The sequence below is a fragment of the Tyto alba genome, unplaced genomic scaffold (genome assembly GCF_018691265.1).
Source record: "Tyto alba isolate M040663 unplaced genomic scaffold, T.alba_DEE_v4.0 Super-Scaffold_21, whole genome shotgun sequence".
Taxonomy (NCBI): Eukaryota; Metazoa; Chordata; class Aves; order Strigiformes; family Tytonidae; genus Tyto; species Tyto alba.
The window spans coordinates 10,182,449-10,204,797 of NW_024881295.1; the positions used below are offsets into that span (position 1 = coordinate 10,182,449).

At 39.2% G+C, this 22,349-nt stretch overlaps 1 protein-coding gene across 1 annotated transcript in view; it reads right to left on the reverse strand.

The window, feature by feature from the left end:
- The window catches only part of IRAG2 (inositol 1,4,5-triphosphate receptor associated 2), a 39,745-nt gene extending 25,914 nt beyond the window's left edge, over window positions 1-13,831 (reverse strand). The window contains exons 1-15 of the mRNA XM_032986211.2: window positions 13,222-13,831; window positions 12,296-12,406; window positions 11,329-11,509; window positions 11,031-11,107; window positions 10,872-10,950; window positions 9,793-9,951; window positions 8,524-8,641; window positions 7,047-7,097; window positions 5,828-5,905; window positions 5,260-5,316; window positions 3,110-3,169; window positions 2,940-3,004; window positions 2,747-2,843; window positions 997-1,128; window positions 596-697 (exon numbers count right to left, since the gene is read on the reverse strand). Coding sequence (XP_032842102.2) covers window positions 596-697; window positions 997-1,128; window positions 2,747-2,843; window positions 2,940-3,004; window positions 3,110-3,169; window positions 5,260-5,316; window positions 5,828-5,905; window positions 7,047-7,097; window positions 8,524-8,641; window positions 9,793-9,951; window positions 10,872-10,950; window positions 11,031-11,107; window positions 11,329-11,509; window positions 12,296-12,406; window positions 13,222-13,816 — 1,962 coding nt within the window. The 5' untranslated portion in view covers window positions 13,817-13,831. The remainder of the gene's footprint in view (window positions 1-595; window positions 698-996; window positions 1,129-2,746; window positions 2,844-2,939; window positions 3,005-3,109; window positions 3,170-5,259; window positions 5,317-5,827; window positions 5,906-7,046; window positions 7,098-8,523; window positions 8,642-9,792; window positions 9,952-10,871; window positions 10,951-11,030; window positions 11,108-11,328; window positions 11,510-12,295; window positions 12,407-13,221) is intronic.
- Window positions 13,832-22,349: the final 8,518 nt, after the last annotated feature.

A 22,349-nucleotide genomic window follows, 5' to 3' on the forward strand; every position in this document is an offset into this window, starting at 1 on the left:
AACATATTATGCAACATTAAGTTGTAAAATACGTTTTTGTAGAAGATTTTCCTGTGCAGTGCGTCCAACAAAAGCAGAACACTTTGTCTTTCTAAAGACAGCAAACCCTAAGGATGTTTTGATTTGGAAATCCAGTTATAAAGCCACCTGCCTGCTCCTCTTGATTGTGAAACCATACACTACTGTAGTCAGATTCAGAGCACGGGAAGATGGGTGCTCGAGGTACACAGAAATGTGCAGTTGGCAGAAAAGCTTCAAAGCTCACAAAATATAGTGCTGTCATCTGCTCTTATTTTCCTCTTCAGATTGATTTGCTTCATCTACCATTTCCCTCAAGCATGGTTTTAACAAAGTGAGATCTAGCATAGGACAAGTCAAGAAAAGTAGAGCTTTTAAGTGAAAAGCAATCATCCTCTTCCTCCTCAAAAAAAAAGTTACAAAAGATTTCTCTCCATACAGCCACCCCTGACCTCCAAATGGACTGGTATGATCTCAGGTAATTAACATACATAGCATGCAGCAGGAAGATACCCACCTTAAGTTTTTTCACAGCCCCATTATTTCATAAAATAACTTCAGAGAAACAGTTACTTACCATAAGTTTTCCTTCCCAAGACTGTTGCATGTTCACATCAGGATCTTTTACCCATTGTAAAGAAGTCATGACAAGCTCCTCTGCCTCAGAGGCTTCCTCTTGCTGGGGGGGAAAAAAACCAAACCAAAACAGAACAAAAACACACACACACACACCATAAACCAAAAGAACCCTCAAACCCTGGCATTTTCAGCACTAGTCTGACAAAATACTGCCCAGAATTACTCAGGTTAAGTTACAGGTGAGAAGTGATATTGTTAGAGTAGGTATGCCACTCCTGCCCCCCCTCCATCCCCAAAGAAACTCTTCTTATTTTTTCAAATGGAATAAACATGATCTGATTATCAATGCTTGGAGAAATACTAATTAAAAAGCTGATAGAAGACCACATCCTTATTCACATAAGCTCTGCCACTGACCAGGTTTTGCATGACAGTCTTAAATTTTTCTCCCTCATATTCAGGTCCCTGAAGTAAAAACAGCACTTCACGGTCCAGTGTTTCATCAAGGGACGTCCATTCAGTCTTGGTAATCTTTGAAGAGATGGAAGAGCCAGCTAGCTTATTTTGACATCTCCTTATTACAACCCAGCATTAGTGACATTTAGACTTTTCTGAATTATTCCTGCATTATATTTACCAGAAGGTCAGAGCTACTGAAACTGGAAGCATGTAAAAGCTTTTCAAAACCATCATGTCATGGGAATTTGAAAAAAAGCAAGCCAGCCAAGCTGCCGAGTGATACAACATATATTTTCATGTCAGGAATAGGCAAGAGGAAGTCAATAATTGATTATCTTTATTCAGAGGAGGCTTTACCAAGTGATGAATAAGCAGAGCCCTTACTCACTTCACTGGTGATTTGGTGGAATTGTGTCTCATTACGGCATTTGAGAAGTAAACACTGACTCACTGCATCTATGGGGAGCTGCAATAGGGGACGATATATTACTTTTGAAACAGAGCTGCTTAGCCAAGTACATCTCTCATTTCTGGGCCTGCAGTTTTAGTCCATTAGCTGTTTTTTTTTTTCCTGTTGCAAATGATAGCTCTTTGCAAACACACCACATAAAAAAAAAAAAAAGCAAGTAGCAACATGGTGAAGTCTTACAAGAAAAATCACTGCAATAGCATATGTATGTTACCAGCGCTACTGCACCACTCACATCTGAAGGAAAGACAGCACTGTAAGGAAGGATAGGACTCCATGGAATGTCTTTAGGGAAATGGGCACAGAATAGCTCAGATAAAAATCTGAGCCAAAACCATAATCTACATGTAAATAGTTTTGTTTTTTTTTTCCAATAGTTCTCCATTGGAGTGCTAGAAAGCTATAAGAACAGTAAATTAGAGACCAAATTTCCAGCATTATGTGAAGTGTGTCTGATCAAAAGTGTAGTTTCCCAAAAGTCAACAAACCTCCTGCCAGGTGTTTTGCAGAGGACACAGGAAACAATACAATTCCAAAGCAACAGGCTCAACTGTAGTACTAAGATTTTGTCAGCCTGTGCCAGACTCAGAAGGATGCCTCTCCTCTCCTCCTCTCAGTCACTATCCAAAGAGTCATGAAAAAAAAGGGCTGAACAGGACTACTGAAGATCAGTCTCCATCGTACCTGCTGAGGGGCAAGGGAATGGTACCTACAGACAGATGCTTATTAGAGTTTCCAAAGAGTAGATTAGATGAAGACTACAACCTTATCAAGATGCTTACTTTACTTTCTCACTATATTAGACTGCAAGGAAAAAAAAGAAGTCTACCCTCCTGCAATTGAAAAATCATTGCTCATGTCCAGTGTAGGCAGCACAAGAAGAAACAGACCATAACTTTTTCAGCATGATAGCATTTTTATATTTGAAAACGACTATCTTCTCCTATCAGTCTGTTGTTCTGCCAGCTAAATGCATGACCCTTACTTTTTCTGGTTTATTTTGTAGGTCTCATTTTTTAGATGTCCAAGTGTTTTGTTTGCTTTTCTTTGGACTTTCTCTAATGTACTTGGGACAATATTGTAACCATATTCTATGCTTGCAGGCTAGGACTAATGGCTTCAAGTTCCAAGGTTACTAATGATCTACTGGGAATGACCTTTGTTCTTCCTTTATTGATGCAAGACAACTGGGATGAGATTCCGTAAAGATTTGATTCATACCTCAGAAAACTGAGCGAGTTCCAGTTCACAGTGCAGTGAGTTCATCCCTTCAGGAATACTACTGTTAAATTTACACAATGGGAAACTCAACCCATTTCTAAAAGAATCGGGAAAAACAAAACAAAACATATGTATCAGCCCCTTTTTTACTTTTGATGAACTGCATATCCTGGGACTTGTTCACAATACTCACGAGATCAGCTCTTGCTGCATGTGTTGCATGTTCTCCAGTAGCTTATTTTTTTCTGCCCGCAAAGTCTAAAACATACATCGGACTTGGTTAGTGTTAGTTTGTCATGCAGAATAAGCATAGGATACACGTGCGTTCCCCTCACACAGCCAAATCTAAACTCCATCCCATACCTCTATTATTGCAGAGCACTCCACAATGGTTAACTTCAGTTCTTTAATGTCCTGCTCCTTCTGCAGATATTGTGGAGAAAAAAACCTTTAAAGTACACAACCCAACAACTAGCACATTGAAATGTATTTATAATACTTATGGATACGATGCTAACCAAAATAACACTACGTTCAATCCTACATCACAGCAGTAAACTGCAGGATTTAGGTTTGAGCAGCAACCTAATTACATAATATAAAACCAGCTTCAAACTTCAAAGGATACAGTCAATTGCCTTGCATATTGGCTAACAGGAAGCACTCAGAAGACCTTTTCTATGTACATCTTAAAGTTAAGGAGACAGAAGAACTCCTTCCAGGTGTTGTGTTTTCATTTATTACTTGGTTTCTGTACCAACACTAGCAGATTTAACTAGACAGGACTCTACTTTTAGCTGGAAACCTAGACTATATTATGACTGGCACCAGTTTTAATCCCAAATGACCCTTAAAATAAGTTTCAAGGTTCTGAGTTTACTCTCATTAATTTTCATGATTAAAGGCAGAGAGTGAAGGGCTCTGCAGATTAAACACCGCCTAATGGAAGGGCTGATGGAGAATGTGTCAGCCCTCACGGTAAGACCGAGGAGTCAGTAGAAGTAGTAGCTTTCTTAGCATCACAAGCTAGCAACGGGCTTCAGTCATGTTATGCCACTACAATAGAGACGCTGCACAGACAAGCAGAGCATTTCTTACAGAAAACAGGAATGTCAAGTAGGAGTTCTGGCCCTCTCACCCCTTTTAGGACTTCTTCCTACTCTTCCAGTTTAGAAGTATTTGAGGCTCTTGAAAGAGATGAAATACACAGAAAGCTAAGCAAGAAAAGTGAGGCTATAGAAGCAGGTTTCCAGCCTTGTCAGAAACAACTGATGTATGGTGCTGAAGGTTTAAAAAAAAAAGTCCCCAAACCCTAAACACACATTAAAGTGTTTCCTATCTTCAGATACCTTCTGCAGGCCTGGAAAAGAAAGGCTGCTATAATAATTTTCATTGACCATCAATCCTATCCACTCTATCTTTGATAAAGAGCTATGGGAGGGTTTTTTTTTAGCTTACAGGTAAACCCCTATCCCACAGATCCCAATGCCAACAAGAAAATCAGTTTTCCACACCAGTTTCTTAAAGATTATATAAACCAGTCTCCTTTACCTACAAGAACATACAATCTAGCAGCCTGCTTTCAAAATTCCCATTTAGTTGATAGACTAAAAAAGCATTTTTAAAATAAAAGGATACTACAGAAGCCATGAAAGCTTTGAATCATTCAAGGAAGATAAAGTGAAAGCTATTTAAAAAAAAAAATAAAAAGGAAGTTAATTCATTTGTACCCTTAAGCTGCTTCTGGCAAGAAAAAAATCCTATTGAAATAAACCCACTCGGCTACAAAATTATCAGCTGGATAACACTGAAGTTATGTTCTCTTGTCACTACTTGAATTCAGGTGCATTCATTTTCTCAGACAGCCTAATAGTCAAATATTTCATCAGCTGATTTAGAACATGTTCTGCTAAATAGAAACTCCATTAGCCTAGAAGACTATTTGCATAATTCATGAATCCAGAGAATGTCAACACCCTTTTCATGTCTTTATTTTCTAATACAAAATATAAATTTAAAAACAACATCAGAAATGTTCACTCTTCAGTAAAGCCTAGATAATTACAACTCAGTAATGAGAAAGGACAAATATGCTTTTCCATTGGGCTCTGAATCACCATTTCTGGTTTGATGTGAAAAGTAAGCAATTTAAATAAAAGGCATGAAGGGAATGTATCTGCAGAAGATCCTTCTTTTACCAGATGAAGGAAGTAGCCATTAGAAGTCTCTCTACATTTTTCTGAAGTTTGCAAGTTTGCTTTGTTTTAATAAGTTGTGATTTTTTTTTTTTTTTTAAATAAAAGCAAAATCCTGAAACCTTTAATTATGCTGACTCATAACCAGGTCCTAAAGCAGATCTCGCCTACTTTGAAGCCATTTATAGGATCAGGTTCTGCAGTGTGAGAACAGTAGAAATAAAAGTGCCACAGGGAAGACTATTGCCTTGCCTTTTTACAAATCATCCCATATTCAATATTTTCAGTCAAGACAGTAATGAAATAAAAGCAACTAACCTGGATCAAGCTTGCCTCTTTATTCACCACAGTGCTCTCATAAATATGTGCTTGGGTCTAAAGAATGAAAAGATAAAAAAATTCCAGTCATCAGTATATACTATAATAGAAGTCTGTTCCTATCTCCTACTTGGAAGGGAAAAAGGGTTTCAAGATTCCTTGCTTAGAAAAATCAATTTCTTTTTCAAAAAACGTATATGGTGTGTTTCAAAGTTCAAATTTGGTACCCAATTAAAAGTGAAAAAGTTCTCAGCTTTCACAGTCACCTTCGTTTCCTCTTGTCTGTCCAGGCTAATAGTTGGAGGAAATAATGAAATAATAACTTGGAGGAAAGAATTAAACTGTGGTTTGTTTACATTAGCCCTATTTTTTGCCTTCAGACAGCAGCTCTCTTAGTCAAAGCTGTCGCACTGTCCAAGCTGTGATTGCACTGCAGCTCTTTAATACAGACAGGTTCAGGGCTGCCCACCTTCCAGAGGCAGAATCAGAAGCAGGCAGAAGTTCCCTTCATTAGACCGAAGTAAATTACAGGCTATCTTTTTGTTCCTCCTAGGGCTGAAATGCTTACTTGAAGTTCTGCTGCATTTTTAGACAGCTCCAAAATCTTCTTTTGAAGTCCATCGGTGTCCATGATATTCCTAATATTCTAAACAAGATATAGTGTGTTTAGGTACAGCTGAATGGATTAACAGTTTCTCCTTGAAGAAATTAGGCAAAATGACATCTCCACCCCCAAGCTACTGCCTACTCTAAAGCATTACCAGCATTTATGCACATACATTGTATATGCTTGCCCCACTGAAACTGTTTCTGCTCCTTTATCCCCTCATTTCTCCAGAGCACTGTTAAAAGACAAAACCTCAGTGTGATTCATAAGCTCTACCAGACCTAGAAAGCTAAAGAAAAGCTTTCAGGCCTGCAATATGAATTATTTTTGGACAGATGCAGTTTAACAGCTATTTGGACTTACGAGCTTTTCAGAAAGACTAATCTTGAGAATTGTAAACATGCAAAGAACAACGACTACCATGTTGTTATAATAGGCAATAGATTCCTGAATCCATGAGATGCTTCTTTTCATTACTATGTATGATTTAACCCGTTTCTCTATGCCATCGTAAATAGTCTAAAATACAGGCTGTAAGCAAATATAAATACATTTTATTACCTTATAAATACTGGTTTATAAAATATTTACTTTAATGAAATAAATGAAAGAAAGCAAGAATTAATAGTTCCCCTCTTAAAAAAAAAAAATATCCCAGAACTATAGCTCCATTAGCAGTATATTCCCTACAAGCTCTCTGTAGGTCCTTGGCCAGTGTCAATGGATCCATCTGAGAGTGGAGACCCCAGCCACTGCATTTTTTTGGAGTTACAGCTCTATATAGGGCTCCTCCTTTAGATCTTAAAGGAGGGAAACAGAAGGGACTATGAAATTAAAAAGTATTACATTAAGATTGTTTCAATAGAAAGATAGTAGATTTGAAACGTTTGGAATTTGTCTATAAAACTTTGAAAATAGAGGGGAAAAAAAAAAAGCACTGTTTGTCTCTGTCCCCCGTGCTCCCTCAACCCTGCATCCTTACATATCCAACAAATGGAAAGTCAGAAGCACAGTGAAACTTCAATATATAAAGTTTTATAAGTCATCCTTGTAAAATGTAATATATTTTGATAACCTAATTAACACATCAGGCTACAAAGTCTGACAAACAATTCATTTCTTAATGGTGAGCTTTTAGCTAGACAAGAACATGTACTTGCAATGCCATGATTTATTTTACCTCTTCCTGGAGAGAAGTAATTTTGATGATGAGAGACTGATTTTCTTTTTCCTGATCAGTTTTAGAGAGGGGAAAAGAAAAAACAAAAAGAGAAAAACAAAATGGTTGTTTTTAGAATATCAAGTTCAACATTCAAAGCAAAAAAGCAACAGACCACAAACACAGCCAGAGCCCAACATGAAGCTGTGGTGTTAAATTTCTTTGCTTCGGAGACCACAGCAAAAACAGGAGTGCTGAGACTGGTTTAGCTCATGAACCTTCACTGAAGGGTTTGACACAGGCATTTCAAATCAGAGTAAAACTCAGACCACTGGATTATAGGAAGGAAGTATTCAAGGCTAGAGCGAGCAAGCCTAGTTGTCCTCATGCTTGAGTTAAGACAAATCTGGAAAGTTTATATGCCACACTTTGTTTTTTTTACATCAGATATGGAGAAAGGTAGTAGTATCCCACTTGGTGCCTCCACTGCACAGGGAACAGTAACTAAGGGACTTACAAGCACAATTACAAAACTTCTATTAATATTTATCTCTCCCACCCCTCCTCCTTCTCACAAGGTGAATTATGCATGAAATCTCAAATTAAAGCAAAACGAAAATATATATGCACTGCAGCAGGATAGCACCAAAAAAAATCTCATGTTCTTGGTCTGCATTGAGGACTTTTTTTTGATTTCTAAATACCCACCAGCAGCACACAGATCTATGGAACATCAATTTACAGCTACACCCACACAAGAACATACAGAGATGCCACTGTAGTGTGAACAGCATGCATGGCAGCAACGCAAACATATGTTCTCCAGAGAGCCTACGCTCTGGTGTCTGGCAACACCTGCTAAAGCTGCAGCCACATCAGCCTTGTTACCAGGCTGCTTTACAGCTCTCACACAGGCTTTGCTACTCAGACACCTGGGGTGCGATTCAGATGCTCTCCTGTAGGCAGCTCGTGCCCTTTGAGACATGCCAGGGTGTGCTGCCTGGCTTCCAGCTGTCAGTCCAGAATGGGCAGGTATCTGATAGGCCCCTGTCATACTTGCCAGCCCATATGGATGTTGACAATAATCTAGGGGTGTTTTGGAAAATGTCTCTTTTGTGTGGACATCTGAACAGTCTCCTGTCCCTGCTGGTTCTAGAAGAGTCACGTGAATTTCTGGCAGAACATTACAACTTAAAAAAAATGATGTTCAATGATGGCAGCATGAGAGCTGTTGTCTTTAGGCATAATTATATGCCAAACTGGCCCTTTTAATTGTTTTCTTAATTGTAATAGACAATAGTTTAAAGAAACCTTGCAAAAACTTCACAGTGTTTTTGTAATACTAATAAATCACATTTAAAACATCCTCAAAAAGCCTTAGTACCTACTGGTGCAGAGAAGGTCATACTGCTGATTTTTATAGCCTGAGCAGTCATGCTACTGTTACAGCAAGGTATGACATGCTGTACAATGTAAGCCAAGAAATAAGAGCACCTACTAGCTGTTTATTCTGGCTGAGAATCCGCTGTCTTGTCTCTTCTGACAGGTTCAGGTTGTTTTTTGCTTCTTCTAGTTCTTCTTCCAGTGATTTGGCTTTCAGCACAGAATGCTGGATACTGGGGGGGGGGGGGGGGGGGGGAAGTAAAGCCAGAGAAACTTTAGTGAGTTACTATTGGCCATTAGATAGGCTTGAAATACCGAGAACAGTATTTTTAGAAGTCACCAGGGACTTATTCTTTGGCACAGATACTTAACAGAAGAGCAACAATCAAGTTTAAGCCCATTGTTTTTGTCCAGTGAGTAAAGGCTCATGGACTTACTCTCTATTTATCACCCTCTCTTCTCTCACAGGGAGGGATGAAACCCCAGGCAAACAGGGCATCCAAGACATCATGCTTTTGATTACCTAACAATCTAGCTTGTTACAGTCATATCTACCAGGTTACCAAAGCACATAAACTCACAGAAACCAATTCAGTTCAGCTTTCAAAGGCAAGATCTGCATCATTTTCTTATCCTGATCTGATACCCTAAACAATGTATATTTAACAAATGGGGAAAGGCCCTTTTTCTGGCTCTCTCTAGGCTGCAGAGTGCCCCAGAGCACATGGTCCAACATGAGGCCATGTGTTCCATGCACGTATGCTGCAGGACTCTTGCCTTATTCTCCCCAGAAGATACCAGGAATAGTTTGGCAATTGACATGACTATATCACATTTGAATTAATTGGGTCAGATAAGCATTATGAACTCACTGTAAAAATAGGCTCGTACTCGTGGCATTGATGGGTCCCCAGGCTTCAGCAATACTAAACTAGTGAGACAACTCACTTTAGTTCCTCAAGGGACTAGCAAAATAGCTCTTATGTGATCATTTCCCCTCTGCTTGGCAGCAAGTGTGTGGTCTAGCTTTGGAAGCCTTCCAGTGCTTGGCTATTCTCTTGGTAATACTAAGAAGATTTTTTTTTTTCTAATTCATTTTGTTTATTTGATTTTACTTTACCCTAAGATTTTGCCTGTGTACCCCTGCAGTACCTCATGCTGCAAGAGCCAGGCCGTAAGATAAATGATTGAATTTATAAGATCCAGGAAGTACAGAGCGAATCAGGCAAGAGGGTTAAACCTTACAGATACTGCATTAAGTCAAGAAAGTTGCTGTCATGAAGCACTGGTGAGGCTAAAAGCATAAAGCAGGGCTGGACCACTTGGAAGATAGGTCTGCCCACAGCTGTTACACCATAAACCTGGTGCCATCAGGGTCTCCCACCTTTTTATTTGTTGACGTAGATCCTTATTATCTGCCAATAGCTTATTATTGGTCTCATCCACAGCTTCCAGCATGAGCTTTAGCTTGTTGTTCTCTTCCTGAAGCTTCTGGTTGTTGTACTGCAAGTCCGCAACACAGGTTATCAAGTCAGAAGTCTCCCTGTTCCAGTAACAAAACCAGGAAAGATTGAGAAAGGTGATTTGATTTAATTTAGACTTTTTAAAAATCTTAATGCTGTGCTGCACTATTAGAGAGGTGAGAGGAGTACTTATAACACTGCAGTCTACCATCATTTGCTCTACACAGAGATATTGGATCATCTTCAAATCTGTTCTCTAATTCTATGGACACTAGAAACTGCTTCGTTTTCAAGCACTTTTTCTTTTTTAATGCTCCCTGCAATTGGATGTCTGCATAACAGTATCTTAAGCTTTTGCTAATCACCTCTTTGGCCACCATGAATACTTTCATGTTAACTTCAAAATTTCTGGATCTTTTCTTTTCCCTTAGACAATTATGCTTTCAACTGAAACTTGAACAAGGATCACCCTTTTGAGATCTAAGAAATGATAGGGAAGCATCAGAAAGCAGATCTTAATATTTTTGACTGTGCATAAAATGTAAAAGTTAACAAGCACCAGAAGTCTCAAAGATAAGTACTTTACTATTAACAGAATCCAAGTCAGAATCATGACTATAAAGAATAAAAATAACAAACAAAACCAAGGACCAGATTTTCAGGAGATAATGTCTTGTACTGTCATACACTTAAGAACCTGGTGGGAGGGGAGAAACCAGTTTGAAAAAGAAACCCATGGCAAAACTCTGACCATGGGAAATTAAAAAGGCAAATGGACACAGAAGGACCAAGATATAAGTAGGAAAAATTACTAGTGTGTTTTTAAGTCTGAGAAGAAGCTGTGAAGAACATGGTAGCATCAAGAACTAGTGTAGACTGAGGTCAGCATTAGAAACTCTACCAAGATAAATTTCTGAAACAGTGGTTCTAGGAATTTCTCTCAAGTAATTCAAGGCTAGGAATACTAAATTCTGAGAAAGAATTGCTTAAATGAACTTACATGTCTCCTTTAGATACATCACCCCCAAAGGCCTCCAAGCTTCCTGATGTAACATTCATCTGGACATGTGTCTTTTTCGCTGAAAGAGGTAGAGTTTTTTGTTGTAGAATAAGAAAAGTGGGTTTTTCCTAAATAAAAATACAATAAAACAGTCTGCACCTTCAGAGGCATTTTTATACATTCTAAATTCTGGGTCTTCCCTGTTTGCTGTTGGTTCCTCAGTGGTCCCATCTTCCCTGAAATAAGGAAGTATGAAGAGTCACAAAATGAGTAGGACACTGGACTTCTTACCAACTTGTAACTTATTTAAAAGCTTTCAGCCAAACCCACACTGTGGTCACAGTGTTCTGATACTATCTTTGTTCCAGGGTATGGAAAGCACAAGCCACAGGAGATCTTTTTTACTCTCCTGGTTTCACAGAAGCTTTTATGAGATAGACTGATAAAAAGCTATTACCGTTTTCTCTTACAGTCTTCAATCCACTCTTTCATGATGGCATGATAAGTTTCCAGGTCTATGGAGACATCTTTCTGATCTGGGTCAAGCATGTTGCACAGCTCTTCAAGACCACTATCTTCCGATCCACGACTAGTTGTATGTCTCAAATAATCGACTATCTTGGAAACAGCTACTTTTCCTAAAATACATACAGGTGTCCATACACCAGATTTTGAAGTCTAGCAGGTCATTATAACAAGCTGTAAAAGGGCATGCTACTGGTGTGCACTAGTGTGTATTCAACTGGCCTCACAAGCTTTAGACAAGCAACTGACCCCTGCAGTTCTATTGTAATCTGGAAAGGAATAGTTTAGACCTTCTGTTTGGTTTTTCAAATATAGATGCGTGAAAGTCAATTTTACTAGCTTGGTGGACTTCAGTTTAAGAAGAACAAACTGCACACATTTGCTATGTTACTACTTTTAGGTCTTTTATCAAATTGGGCAAACCCTGTGACTGACATTATCTTATTTTGCTAGACGACTCCTTTCTCTACCACTTTAAACCAGGTTTGAGGTAGAACTCAGAGGAATTATCTCTTACTGTGAAGTTTCCCAAAGTTCTCTTTTCTAACATGAAAAAGCCTACAAGAAACACACAGTCATTTCCAATAAGGTTGATTGCTAGAAGCATGTTGCTCCTCTACTTTCTCTGCACTAAAATACAGCAAAGATCAGCTGGGGGTTAGGGGTGGCAGGGGTGGGTGGGTGCAGGGAGGATGAGAAGGAGGGAAGAGACAGGCATCATGCAGAAGAGGCACAGACATTTATTCTGCATCTCCTACACATACAACCACCAAGCTAAGGGAGCTGGTCAGGCTAAGGATACCACAGACTGACATGTCTCAGGAGTTGTAACATGACTTCAACCGTGAAAATTCGTTGAGAGGAGAATAAAACAGAGCAATGAAAAGCCACTAGCAAACCTGTACGTTCTGTGTCACATGCACAGAAGATAGTGGTCAGTAGGTCTTCTTCGCAGATCAAGCTCACGTCATAGGTGTTGTCAGCCTTGGACCCCAGTGACTGTTTCCATCCTATGGAGGTTAAGTTTGTTATTGTCCATCTTTATTTGCTCACAGTAACTTTCATGCACCACAGTTTCTAACTACAATATTATGTTTGTAATAGCACAAGCACACATAGCATATCACAGCTTGAATGACACTTCTTAATATTTATTTTTTTTTTTAAAAAGATGATTAAAAAAAAATACTAACCAACCAGCTCCCTCCTACCCCACCAATCAAAATAGAGCTTTTACTGCCAACCACCACCAGGAACTGTTCACAGCTGGATCCTCTGAGTTGGTAAATGGTTTAACACATCTACTTCTACACATGCATTTTTGGCATCTCTGGCTATTCTTTTGCATGAAGTAAACATATAGAACAGAAAATGTAAAGAGGCCAGGTATTTCTTCCATCCTCCTCCAGATGGTCAGATTAAATTATTAACAAAAGAATTGTTAAAAAAAAAAAAAAAACAAAAACAAAAAACAAAAACCCAAAACACCAAAACCAACAAAAAACAAAGAAACCCACAGCCAAACTCATATATTTTTATACTAAAGGAAAACCAAATTACTAGCCACATCTTTTATCCACAAAAAGGAATTAGCAAATTTGAAAATGTTTTTGATCTGCATAATTTCCTTGCTGTTCATTCACATTAATATTTTTTGGAGAAATTTTAAGATTTTATTCAGCTCTTTTTGCAGTCTTATTAGATTTATGTGATTCTAAAACCTATTGTTACTAGTTTCAGTAGTAAATAAATGTTATCTATGTAGGCTAAATGTTCATATGACTAGGATCTTGGGCTGTTGGTTTTTCATTCCCAGGATTTTTACCTCTTTCACTCAAAAATAATCTCTTTGGCACAGGAGATTGGAGTACAGCACTTTCTGACTTTTTATCAGGTGGGAAGAAACATAAATTTGGACTTGATGTAAGATACTTCTGTTCACGACGCACATCTTTATATTCAGTACTGGATAAAGCATACAATTTGTTCTGGGTATTAGCCTCTCTGGATCTGAAATAGGATGGAGAACAGTTCTCCATGACGTATACTGACATCCATGATTCGCTGGATCTCTCTTCGCTTTTGGTGACTGAAAAGGTAGCATTTGCAGAACAGGAGTCAGAGATATGCCTGAGACAAGGCGACAGCAACTGAAAGTCTGCAGAGAAAACACTGTCACTGCTGGGACTGATTAAGTGTGGACCAGTACTATCACGACTTCTAAAAGTTCTTTTCTTCAGTATTTCTTCTAGATTCTTTTTTATATTGCACTGTGGACTGTCAAAGTTCCGGGAATGAAATTTCGGTATCTGCAAATCAGGGTTAGGCACTTGGTCCATCATTTGAATAGATTTGATCTTTCTGCATATACTGTCCACTGGGTTATGATGCCGTTTGTTAGCTCCCTGTTCTGAAGACATTATCAATTCTCCCCTCTTGCAAAGTACCTGGAAAGAATAAGGACAAGATATGGGTTAGGACATACACATATCCTGTGCACCAGTTTTTCCATTCAGCAGACAACTTGGAGCTTTGGTATCAAGCGGTTTGAAAATCCTTGGTTCACAAACCAGCTGTGACAGAAACCTTCAATCATGACATTTAACTCTTCAGGGAACTAGAAGTGATGTGGATTTGGAAAAGGTGGGGAAATACTTTCTGAAATCTCACTGCTTATTCTTAAATGCAATAACCATGTCAGGGAGGCTGGGACAGGGACGGGGGAACCAAAAATAAAAAGAGAAGGACTCTGCGACCTAGCAGCTGACTATCTTTTTAGCTTAAAGGAATCACTGAGCAATATTACTCAGACCAATTTATCCCAAATTGGGTATTTCTTTTTTTTTTAAATATAAAAAGTATTCATAAAAAACCCCTAAACTTTACACAACTTTTGTAACTATTACTTCTGATCACATCTGTAGCATGTTCCCTGATTCTATGGCTTTTTACTCGGGTCTAACAGCAACAACTGTCCAGCTATTTACTGGAAGTATCTCCTACAGCTATAGATATTATCAGTTTCTCATCTTTTTCTGTGGCCTCCCACTCAAACCCTGAAGCCACAGCAAGCCTGCAGCTTTCCTGAAACCATCTCATGACAGGTTTCAGAAGCCAAGATTTAAATGAAGTTTACTTTCAGGAAAAATTTAGACTGTCTTTCTGTGTTTGCTCTTTACAGGTACTGGGTTGTGGGGGTGTGAGGAGGCAAGAAAAGTGAGCACAACAGGAGCTTCAGCATTTCAGTGAGTCTACAAGAACAAAAAAAACAAACCCCAGTTGTTTCTTTTACTAATTAGCCACAACTACAGCTGTCACTACCACACAGAGAATTACGCAAGAAACATAACCTATGGAGACACTTTGCTTCTGTTTGTATTTTGATTATCTATTCTCCCAGGCAATATTAAAAAAGATATTTCCAATAAAATAGGCATGTGTGTGTGACCAAGGCATAGGAGGTACATTTTGCAGGGATAAAGCCATGTTTCAAATGAGATATTCATCTCTACCCTGCAACTTAATAATGTACCAGATAAAGCCAGATAAAGCTCCCAAGAATCAGATCTTAAGTGATGTTTTGCACCCAATATTGCAGCTATGTGCCTACTTCCACCACTCTAGCACTTTCAACTCCTCAGGTCTGAAAATAAACTGTATCATATGTAATCTTGTGGAGAGAAGCAGTGTTAAAAAACAAAACCCAAAACTCACACAAAACACAAAACTTCCTTTAAAGTAAGAAGCAGGGAATCAGTGAAGAGCGCAATGGGTATTAAGTGTATAACCTATATGACCAACAACCATCCTCAGATCCTCCAAGACTGGGTTTTGCTTGTAGCCAGACTAACAGAACAGCACCATCACAGACCAGACTTCTGTTAGGGGTAGAGGGAAATTAAACAACAGCTTTACAACTAGAGCTCACGAGGCAGTGTGTGCATGAGGGGGACTGACATGGTTGTCTGCAGGGGCAGAACACCAGACTCCTTGACCCTGAAGGGACTTCCCCCTGCATAGTACAACTACCCACTTGCCCCCAGAAGGCTATGGACTTCACTGAACTGTGTCTTTTTACTCAAACTGTGCATCAAGACAGAAAATGAAGTAGGCTTCCTCTTCTCAATGTTAGCTCCCTGCTTTTCTTTTAGCTAGAAAAAACAGCTCGTTTCTCAAGAACAGCAACATGTTTCACTAGCATTCAACACAAAAGTTATACCTGTATAAGCTTGTAATGCAAAAAGAAAAATGACATGTATTTATTAATCCAGATTACAATAGACATAAACACTCATTTTTTGACTTAAATTGGTTTGTTATAAGATTCCTGTATACCAGCCACTTGGTTTTATATATGCGGAGGCAAGATCTCAAAGTTTGTTTTTCTACCATTGTTTCTGTAAGTAGTAACATTTACCTTTATGAACATGCCCTTACCCACAAGGATACTTAAAAAAAAAAAATAAGAGTAGTAAGAATCTTACAATAATTTTAGAGAAGAGGCTGCTTTTTATTACTATGACTGTTTAAAAATATTTATTCCTTAAAAATAAATACTAGAAAGCTGAAGCAGTCTCCTATATTAGAGCTACAGAATGTATTTTAAAAGAAAAACTTGAAAACACTGCAGTTAAATTTAAATATGTTTTCTACGTTCACAAGGACATTCAAGCAGATAAAAGTAACGTTCCATTAAGAATACTAGTCTTTTTATCTACAACGTGTTTTAAAATATTTCTTGTAATTTCCCAAAACAAAACACACCAATAAACAGGCCAAGACCCTATACTTACACTAGCATATAGAAAAATACCTTCTATTCCTCTCCAGTAGCAATAGCACAGGATAAGAAAAAGCTATTTTAGCTGTTCCTCTGAGGAGAAGTAGCTAAATGAACTTTGGTACTCAGATTAGGAGAGGGCTCATTTACTTCAAATCAGCTTTACAAGGTACACCTGTGGCTGCCTGCCACGCAGCTCTTCAGGCTGCATTCGAGGGGCAATGAGCTGCAACGAGGTGCAAATCAAGCATCAGCCTCCAATGTTCTAGCCCTTCTACTTTTTTCTCTCATTTCTCCAGCAGCTGTTGAATGAATTGCCTGGAATTTCAATGTATCCTGAGGTCTCCCTGCTATCCTACCCTTATTTGTAAAACAGAGAGGGAAACAATGGTACAGCTTGCAGCTGTGTCTTAATTCAGGTACCTGGGATGATTCTCACTTCTATTAGCAGTTCTTGCTTATTTTTCTCACCTGCTGCAAATTTTTAGGCTGGAGCAGATCTCTCCTAGTTTCTCCTGTTAGAGACAGTTAGAGCTGAGTATCTAGAAACTATAAATTTCATAGCTCTTACTGCTTTTCAAATGAAGGCAAGTGTTGAAGTCTCTTGGGCTGATGGTGTACTGTTGAAGAGTCTCTGTGTTACTGTCTGCTCTGCACTTGGTTCTGTGAGCAAAAAGAAAGAGTTTTGACATTAGAATTATTAACCAAGTCCTCTTTTTAGTATTACATTCTCAAACAAGATTTGCATTTTAATATGGTGGATCTTTAGGTATATGCTGTACAATATAACTGGAAATAGAATAATGTTGTTGAGGGAATACTACTGCCTGCCTGGTACCTACTAACTGCACAGCCTGTCAGAGTTCTGCAAACACTTGGAGAAATGACACCTCCTAGTCTACCACAGGCTCTTTTAGATTTTTAACGTATTGGTTTGAAGAGAAAACCTCCCACATTTAAACAGTATCCCTATTTTTTCATATCTGGACAAGAACAAGTGACCTCTACTCAGGGAGGTTCCTCCAGGTGACGGTGTTATTTGTGCTGCTGTACAGCTAACAGGGTAGGCACTGAGCAGGTGCAAATGACCCTTGCCTATAGACCTTGCAGTTTAAACTGATAAAGATGAAGAGAAAAGCAGAGGCACAGGAAGCAGTGTTTCATTTACAGGATCTGAGATACAAACTAGGTGCCTGATACCCTCCTAAAAGTCTCATTGACGTAGCCTGTCTCCTCTTCACATTGCTTCAGATGACAAATGACACAGGACCTTGTGAAGAGTTAAGTCTAAATATCTAACCGTTAAGCTGTTAGGCTGCATGGGCACAAGCTCTTGTAATAACAAATTCACAATGAAGTTTCTAATTTAAAAAATAGCACTTCTAACAGCTCCTTTCCTTTGTATTCATTCAGGACAGGTGGCATCAGAGAGTCATGCAATAACTAAATCAGCTTGTGGGTTTTGTGCTTTTTTATTCAGCTCTGCAAAAAGAGGTACGTGTAACTTCAGTGATGTGGGGGGGATCCAGCAGCAGGAAATTCCCACCATCCCCATCTGCCTGGTGTGCTCTTCAAGTGCACGTGGCTCATGGCCTATCTTTGCAGTGCTGCACCATGTTTTGCTTAGAGATTCACTGCGGGCTGAGACGGGTAAGCACTGGTTGAAGTGGTTTCCCACCTGCTCTGGTAACATCTGAAACACTTATCAGTTCTGATGACATGGTGCATCAGGTAGAGCTATTTATTCTCCCCTAAATTGGACTTCTGCCTCTAGGATCAAGCTTTGTTTCAAACTACAATAATGTTTGTTGTTATAACACAAAAAACAACTCTTATTTTAGTAGGATTCCTGTTCTCTACATGGTAGGATTAAAATACATACTATTTAAGGGTAAAGCATACTTCATGTTCAGTATGCATGGGGAAATATTGAGGAAAAATGTTTTCAAAGTTTAACAAATGTTAATGCAGCAGAGTACCTAAGATACTTGGTTTGTCTTGAAAATAATCCTCAGGGTTCCCTGTTTGGCCTTTGATAACATTTTCCTTTACATAAGTTATGTATTTTGCATATAACTGTGTATTTCTATATAAATGTAACAACCCCTCTCCATCCCTTGTGGTATGCATGGGTAAGGAAAACAAGCCCAAGAGGCTGCACCTTTTATGGATCATGTTCGCAGAGGTTGGGCGCTTTGTCAGGAACATGGAGGAGGCTGTTTCAGTCTCTGACACCTGACTGCCTGGTTATCATGCAGTCTCTCAGTGTAACTTGCCTTCGTTAATCTCTCTCAGTTCTGTCCACTGTTTACAATGAAATGTCAGCATCCAGCTGCTCAGCAGTAGAATGTATCTCTTGCCTAGCTCCATGGGTGAGACTGCGTGACAAACACACTGCTCAGCCAAGAGGAGACGGCTGCATGCGTAATTCTCAGTGTAGTTTGTAGCCCGCTAGGTAGCTTCTTGACAAAGACAAAAATCCTCTTTGCCAAGTTCATGGGGGTGGAAGAAAAGGTCAGATGACTCCTTGGCCTTTGGTGCTTCTGTCACTACAGAAAGGTACATTCTGTGAGATACGTTCAGTAGTATCTGCCTGTCTGAATAGCTGTACAGCTTCCGCTAACGTACTTTGTAAATGCCTATACTTGGGTGGTCAGGTCTCTTTTCCACCTTGCAAACTAGAGAAAACTGTTTTTCAGCTGTTCTATTTTTCCTGGTGTTTGCCCCAGACTTGACCATTATTGGGAGAATCTTGTTACCATCCTGTGGTTCACTGAACTTCAGAAGTAATATATCTTTATGTGATGTTTGTTTCTCACAAATAGTTGTGGATTTCTACTCTTTCATGATACTTTTAAACATCTCCCACCCCACATACCATGTTTAACTTTTAATTTTACTTACAATTTTCCCCTGATATTTCTTCTCTTTCATCAATACACTTCTGCGAACAGTAGTGTCTGGACTTGAATGGAGCACTGATCACATTGTACTCCTCAATAAAGGCTCTTTTACCTTTGTTGTGTGAGGCACTTACATGATTCCTCACAGATTGGCTTTTCTACAGCTTGTTCTGTACCTCAAGTAGTTTTCAGTACAATTCTTATACAGTCTACAGAAAAGAAGGCAAGTAACTCTAGTAACTATGCAGTAGCGCTGCAATCAGGCCCACTGACATTATGGTGCTGAATGTGCAACAGAGTAGTTAGATAAATTTTGGGCCAGCAACTAATGGCCTTTATAATCATGCACATGGCTTACGTCAGAGAGTATGTCTTCCTTTCAGAGCCACACCATGAAAATACGATTTCCCACAGAAGTTGGAGATGTCCCTGCTCATTGCAGGGCAGGCTGGACTAGATGACCTTTAATAGGCCCCTTCCAACCTAAACTATTCTATGATTCTATAAGTTAGGTCCTATTCTGACAAATAATACTGAAAAACTTGTTCATGTGACATAAAATGGCTGACATAAAATGTATTGGTGGACTGCAGATAAGGTTTGCTCAATCAACAGGTTTTACAAGGCAAATACGGAACTTGGACACAAAGTTCTCCCTAGTCTGAGTGGGATGTATGGGTCTAAAGTCCAGAGTCAGCTCCGAAAGATCACAGAAACACAAAAAACAGGCCCAAAAGAACATGTTGAGAGGTCATATGGTTCATCACTATGGTTCTGGGCAGGGTCAGTTCACCAGTGAAACCTAAGAAGGGATTTGCTAACCTATTCTCTGAGTTTCTCAGTGATGATAGAACCACAGCCTTCCAAGGCAATCTATTTATATTTCAAAGTGCTACTATTAGAAAGTTTGCCTTACTATCTAACTTAAATCCCCTTACTGCAAATTAAACACAAAACTCTTCGTCTGCAATTTCGTACTTTGCAGACGCTGACATGATAGTTCACAGCCTTTTAAGGTGCTATGGTTAGCATGTATGAGCCAGAACTATACTGTGCTAGGTGCTGATCAGATGCCAGACAGAAGTGAGATGTATTTCCAAAAGAATTAACAAACTAGCAGGAAAGCACAAAGGAAATGAGAATAAGCACAAGAGACAAAGGTCATAAATCTCAGGAGATTTGTATCCAGACACTGTCAGAATATCGTATTTTCTGACGTACCTACTGGCCACCTACACACAACAGATACACCTTTTACTCAAGAGCAAGCAGTGGATTGCTGATGTCCTTACCAGCAGTTTAAAAATAGACAGGCACAATGACTGTAGCTTATATTTTTAGGGAAAGATTTGGAAAAGTACATGGTTGTGATACAAGTCAGTGAAGTATGTTTGACCCCACTAGTTAAAACTCCACCACACAAGAACTTTTTCACCCACCTCAGTACTGAACTTCAATCCCAGAAATTGGCTTTTTATCATTTACAGCGTCAGGATAAGCAGTCTCTGCCCTTTAGTTTGTCTTTAAGAATAAGAATAGGTTATGTTCTTTCTAATAAGGGGTCCTGCTGCTACAGCAAGCTTCACTCTCCTTCCCTCACTTAGGGTATTGATTACATGCCAAAGCCACTTCCTCATTTATGTGAATCAGCTGAGAAATGGCAGCATTGACAATGAGTGTTTCATGTACAGCTCATCATCCTGAAGTGCTGTAGTTTTTTGGTGTGTTATGATCCATAACCCAATTATAGGCTACTTCATTTTCCAAGAGTACCAACTTACATATGCCCATATTTATTCACGTGGTGGGCTTTTTTGAATGAAAACACTCTTAGTACGCTCATTTCCTTCCCAAAATATTGTCTCCTCTTGCTGTTTGCAAATAAATCACGTCCCATATGCCATCCTAGAGGTGGTTAGATTTCTGTGAAGAGCGAGATGACCACCTTCTCATAGGATGATGAGAAGAAAGAGCTATGAAGGGAAAAGATCAGTGTTTTAGATTTTAATCACTAAGGTAGAATTGACAGACCTGGAGTTGTTTGTTCTGCATGCAGACCTCTTACAGATTTCTGGGGAGCTGGTTTTGAAATATATTTTCTTTTGAAACACCAAAGCAACTTAGAATTGCTGGTCATAGTAAAAATAAAAGAATTCAGGGCCCTACGTCACAAAGGCAAAGAGAATTTAAGGGAAAAATTAAAACCTTTTGATAAAAAAAAAAAAAAAAAGGAAATTTAATTTAGGATTGGGTTCATTTCACATAATGTTGTCTGTGTAAAATGCTGCCTGAAGGCAATGAAAAGACACAGACATCTCCAGGGGGGAATTCAGTCCTTCTTTCTTAATGCTCTAAACTCTGTGGCCAGAGGATGCTCTTTGAAGTCCTGTTTCTCTCCCCTCTGTAGGAGTGATTCAGTTCCTAGTTAAAAGCAATTAGTGACATTTTAGGTGACCTAGTATCCTTCCTGCCCTTCAGCTGCTTCTCCATGAGCCTTGGGTCTCTTGCAGGTCCTGTGTTAGAGATGGCAGTCCCATGCGCGTGTTTGGGCAAGGTAGCCAGTCTCTTGCTACTGGCTGAAACTAAACACTTCACTTGTAGACACCTTAGTGCCATTGAGACATCGGATGGTACAGTATTACAACCATTTAATTAAGAGGATGCTGTCAAGGCCCTGCATTCTCTTTTGAGCTCATGGTCACTTGACGCTGCAATAAGCCAGTTAAATTTTTGACCTGTCCAGTTCAGCTCCCTGATGCCCTCCAGGCAGCCCCAAACAAACTCCAGTCTCTACAAGGGGGTGCGTGGATGTCTGGCAATATAGGCAGGTTTGGAAGAGAGAGTGAGACTCCAGCAACACCAATTCAGAGCAGCTCAGATTTTGTAAAGTGGTCAAAAGATAAGAAAAACTGAAGTTGACTTTCTACAGTGTCGTAACAACATAAATCTTTCTCCATGCCTCCCATCTTCTTCCTCTTCTCCCTAGTTCCAACAGAGAGGGCTGAGTTGGTTGTTTTCCCAGTTTATTTTGTGTTATCTCGTTCCAGTGGCAGAAGAAACAGAGCTTATTTTCAGTGCCAAACACATTCTGTTTTTTCTACCCCAAGGAGAACCATCGTAAAGAGAATATACTTTATGTTGACCAGTATCAAAGGTAGGGGGTTAATTTTTGCTCAGTTGTATATTTTGATTCTGGCCCTGTGGTCTGTGCATAAAGAGAAGCTCTGAAGTCACTCCAGAAGGGAACAGGTGAGTAGCTTTATCTTTTCC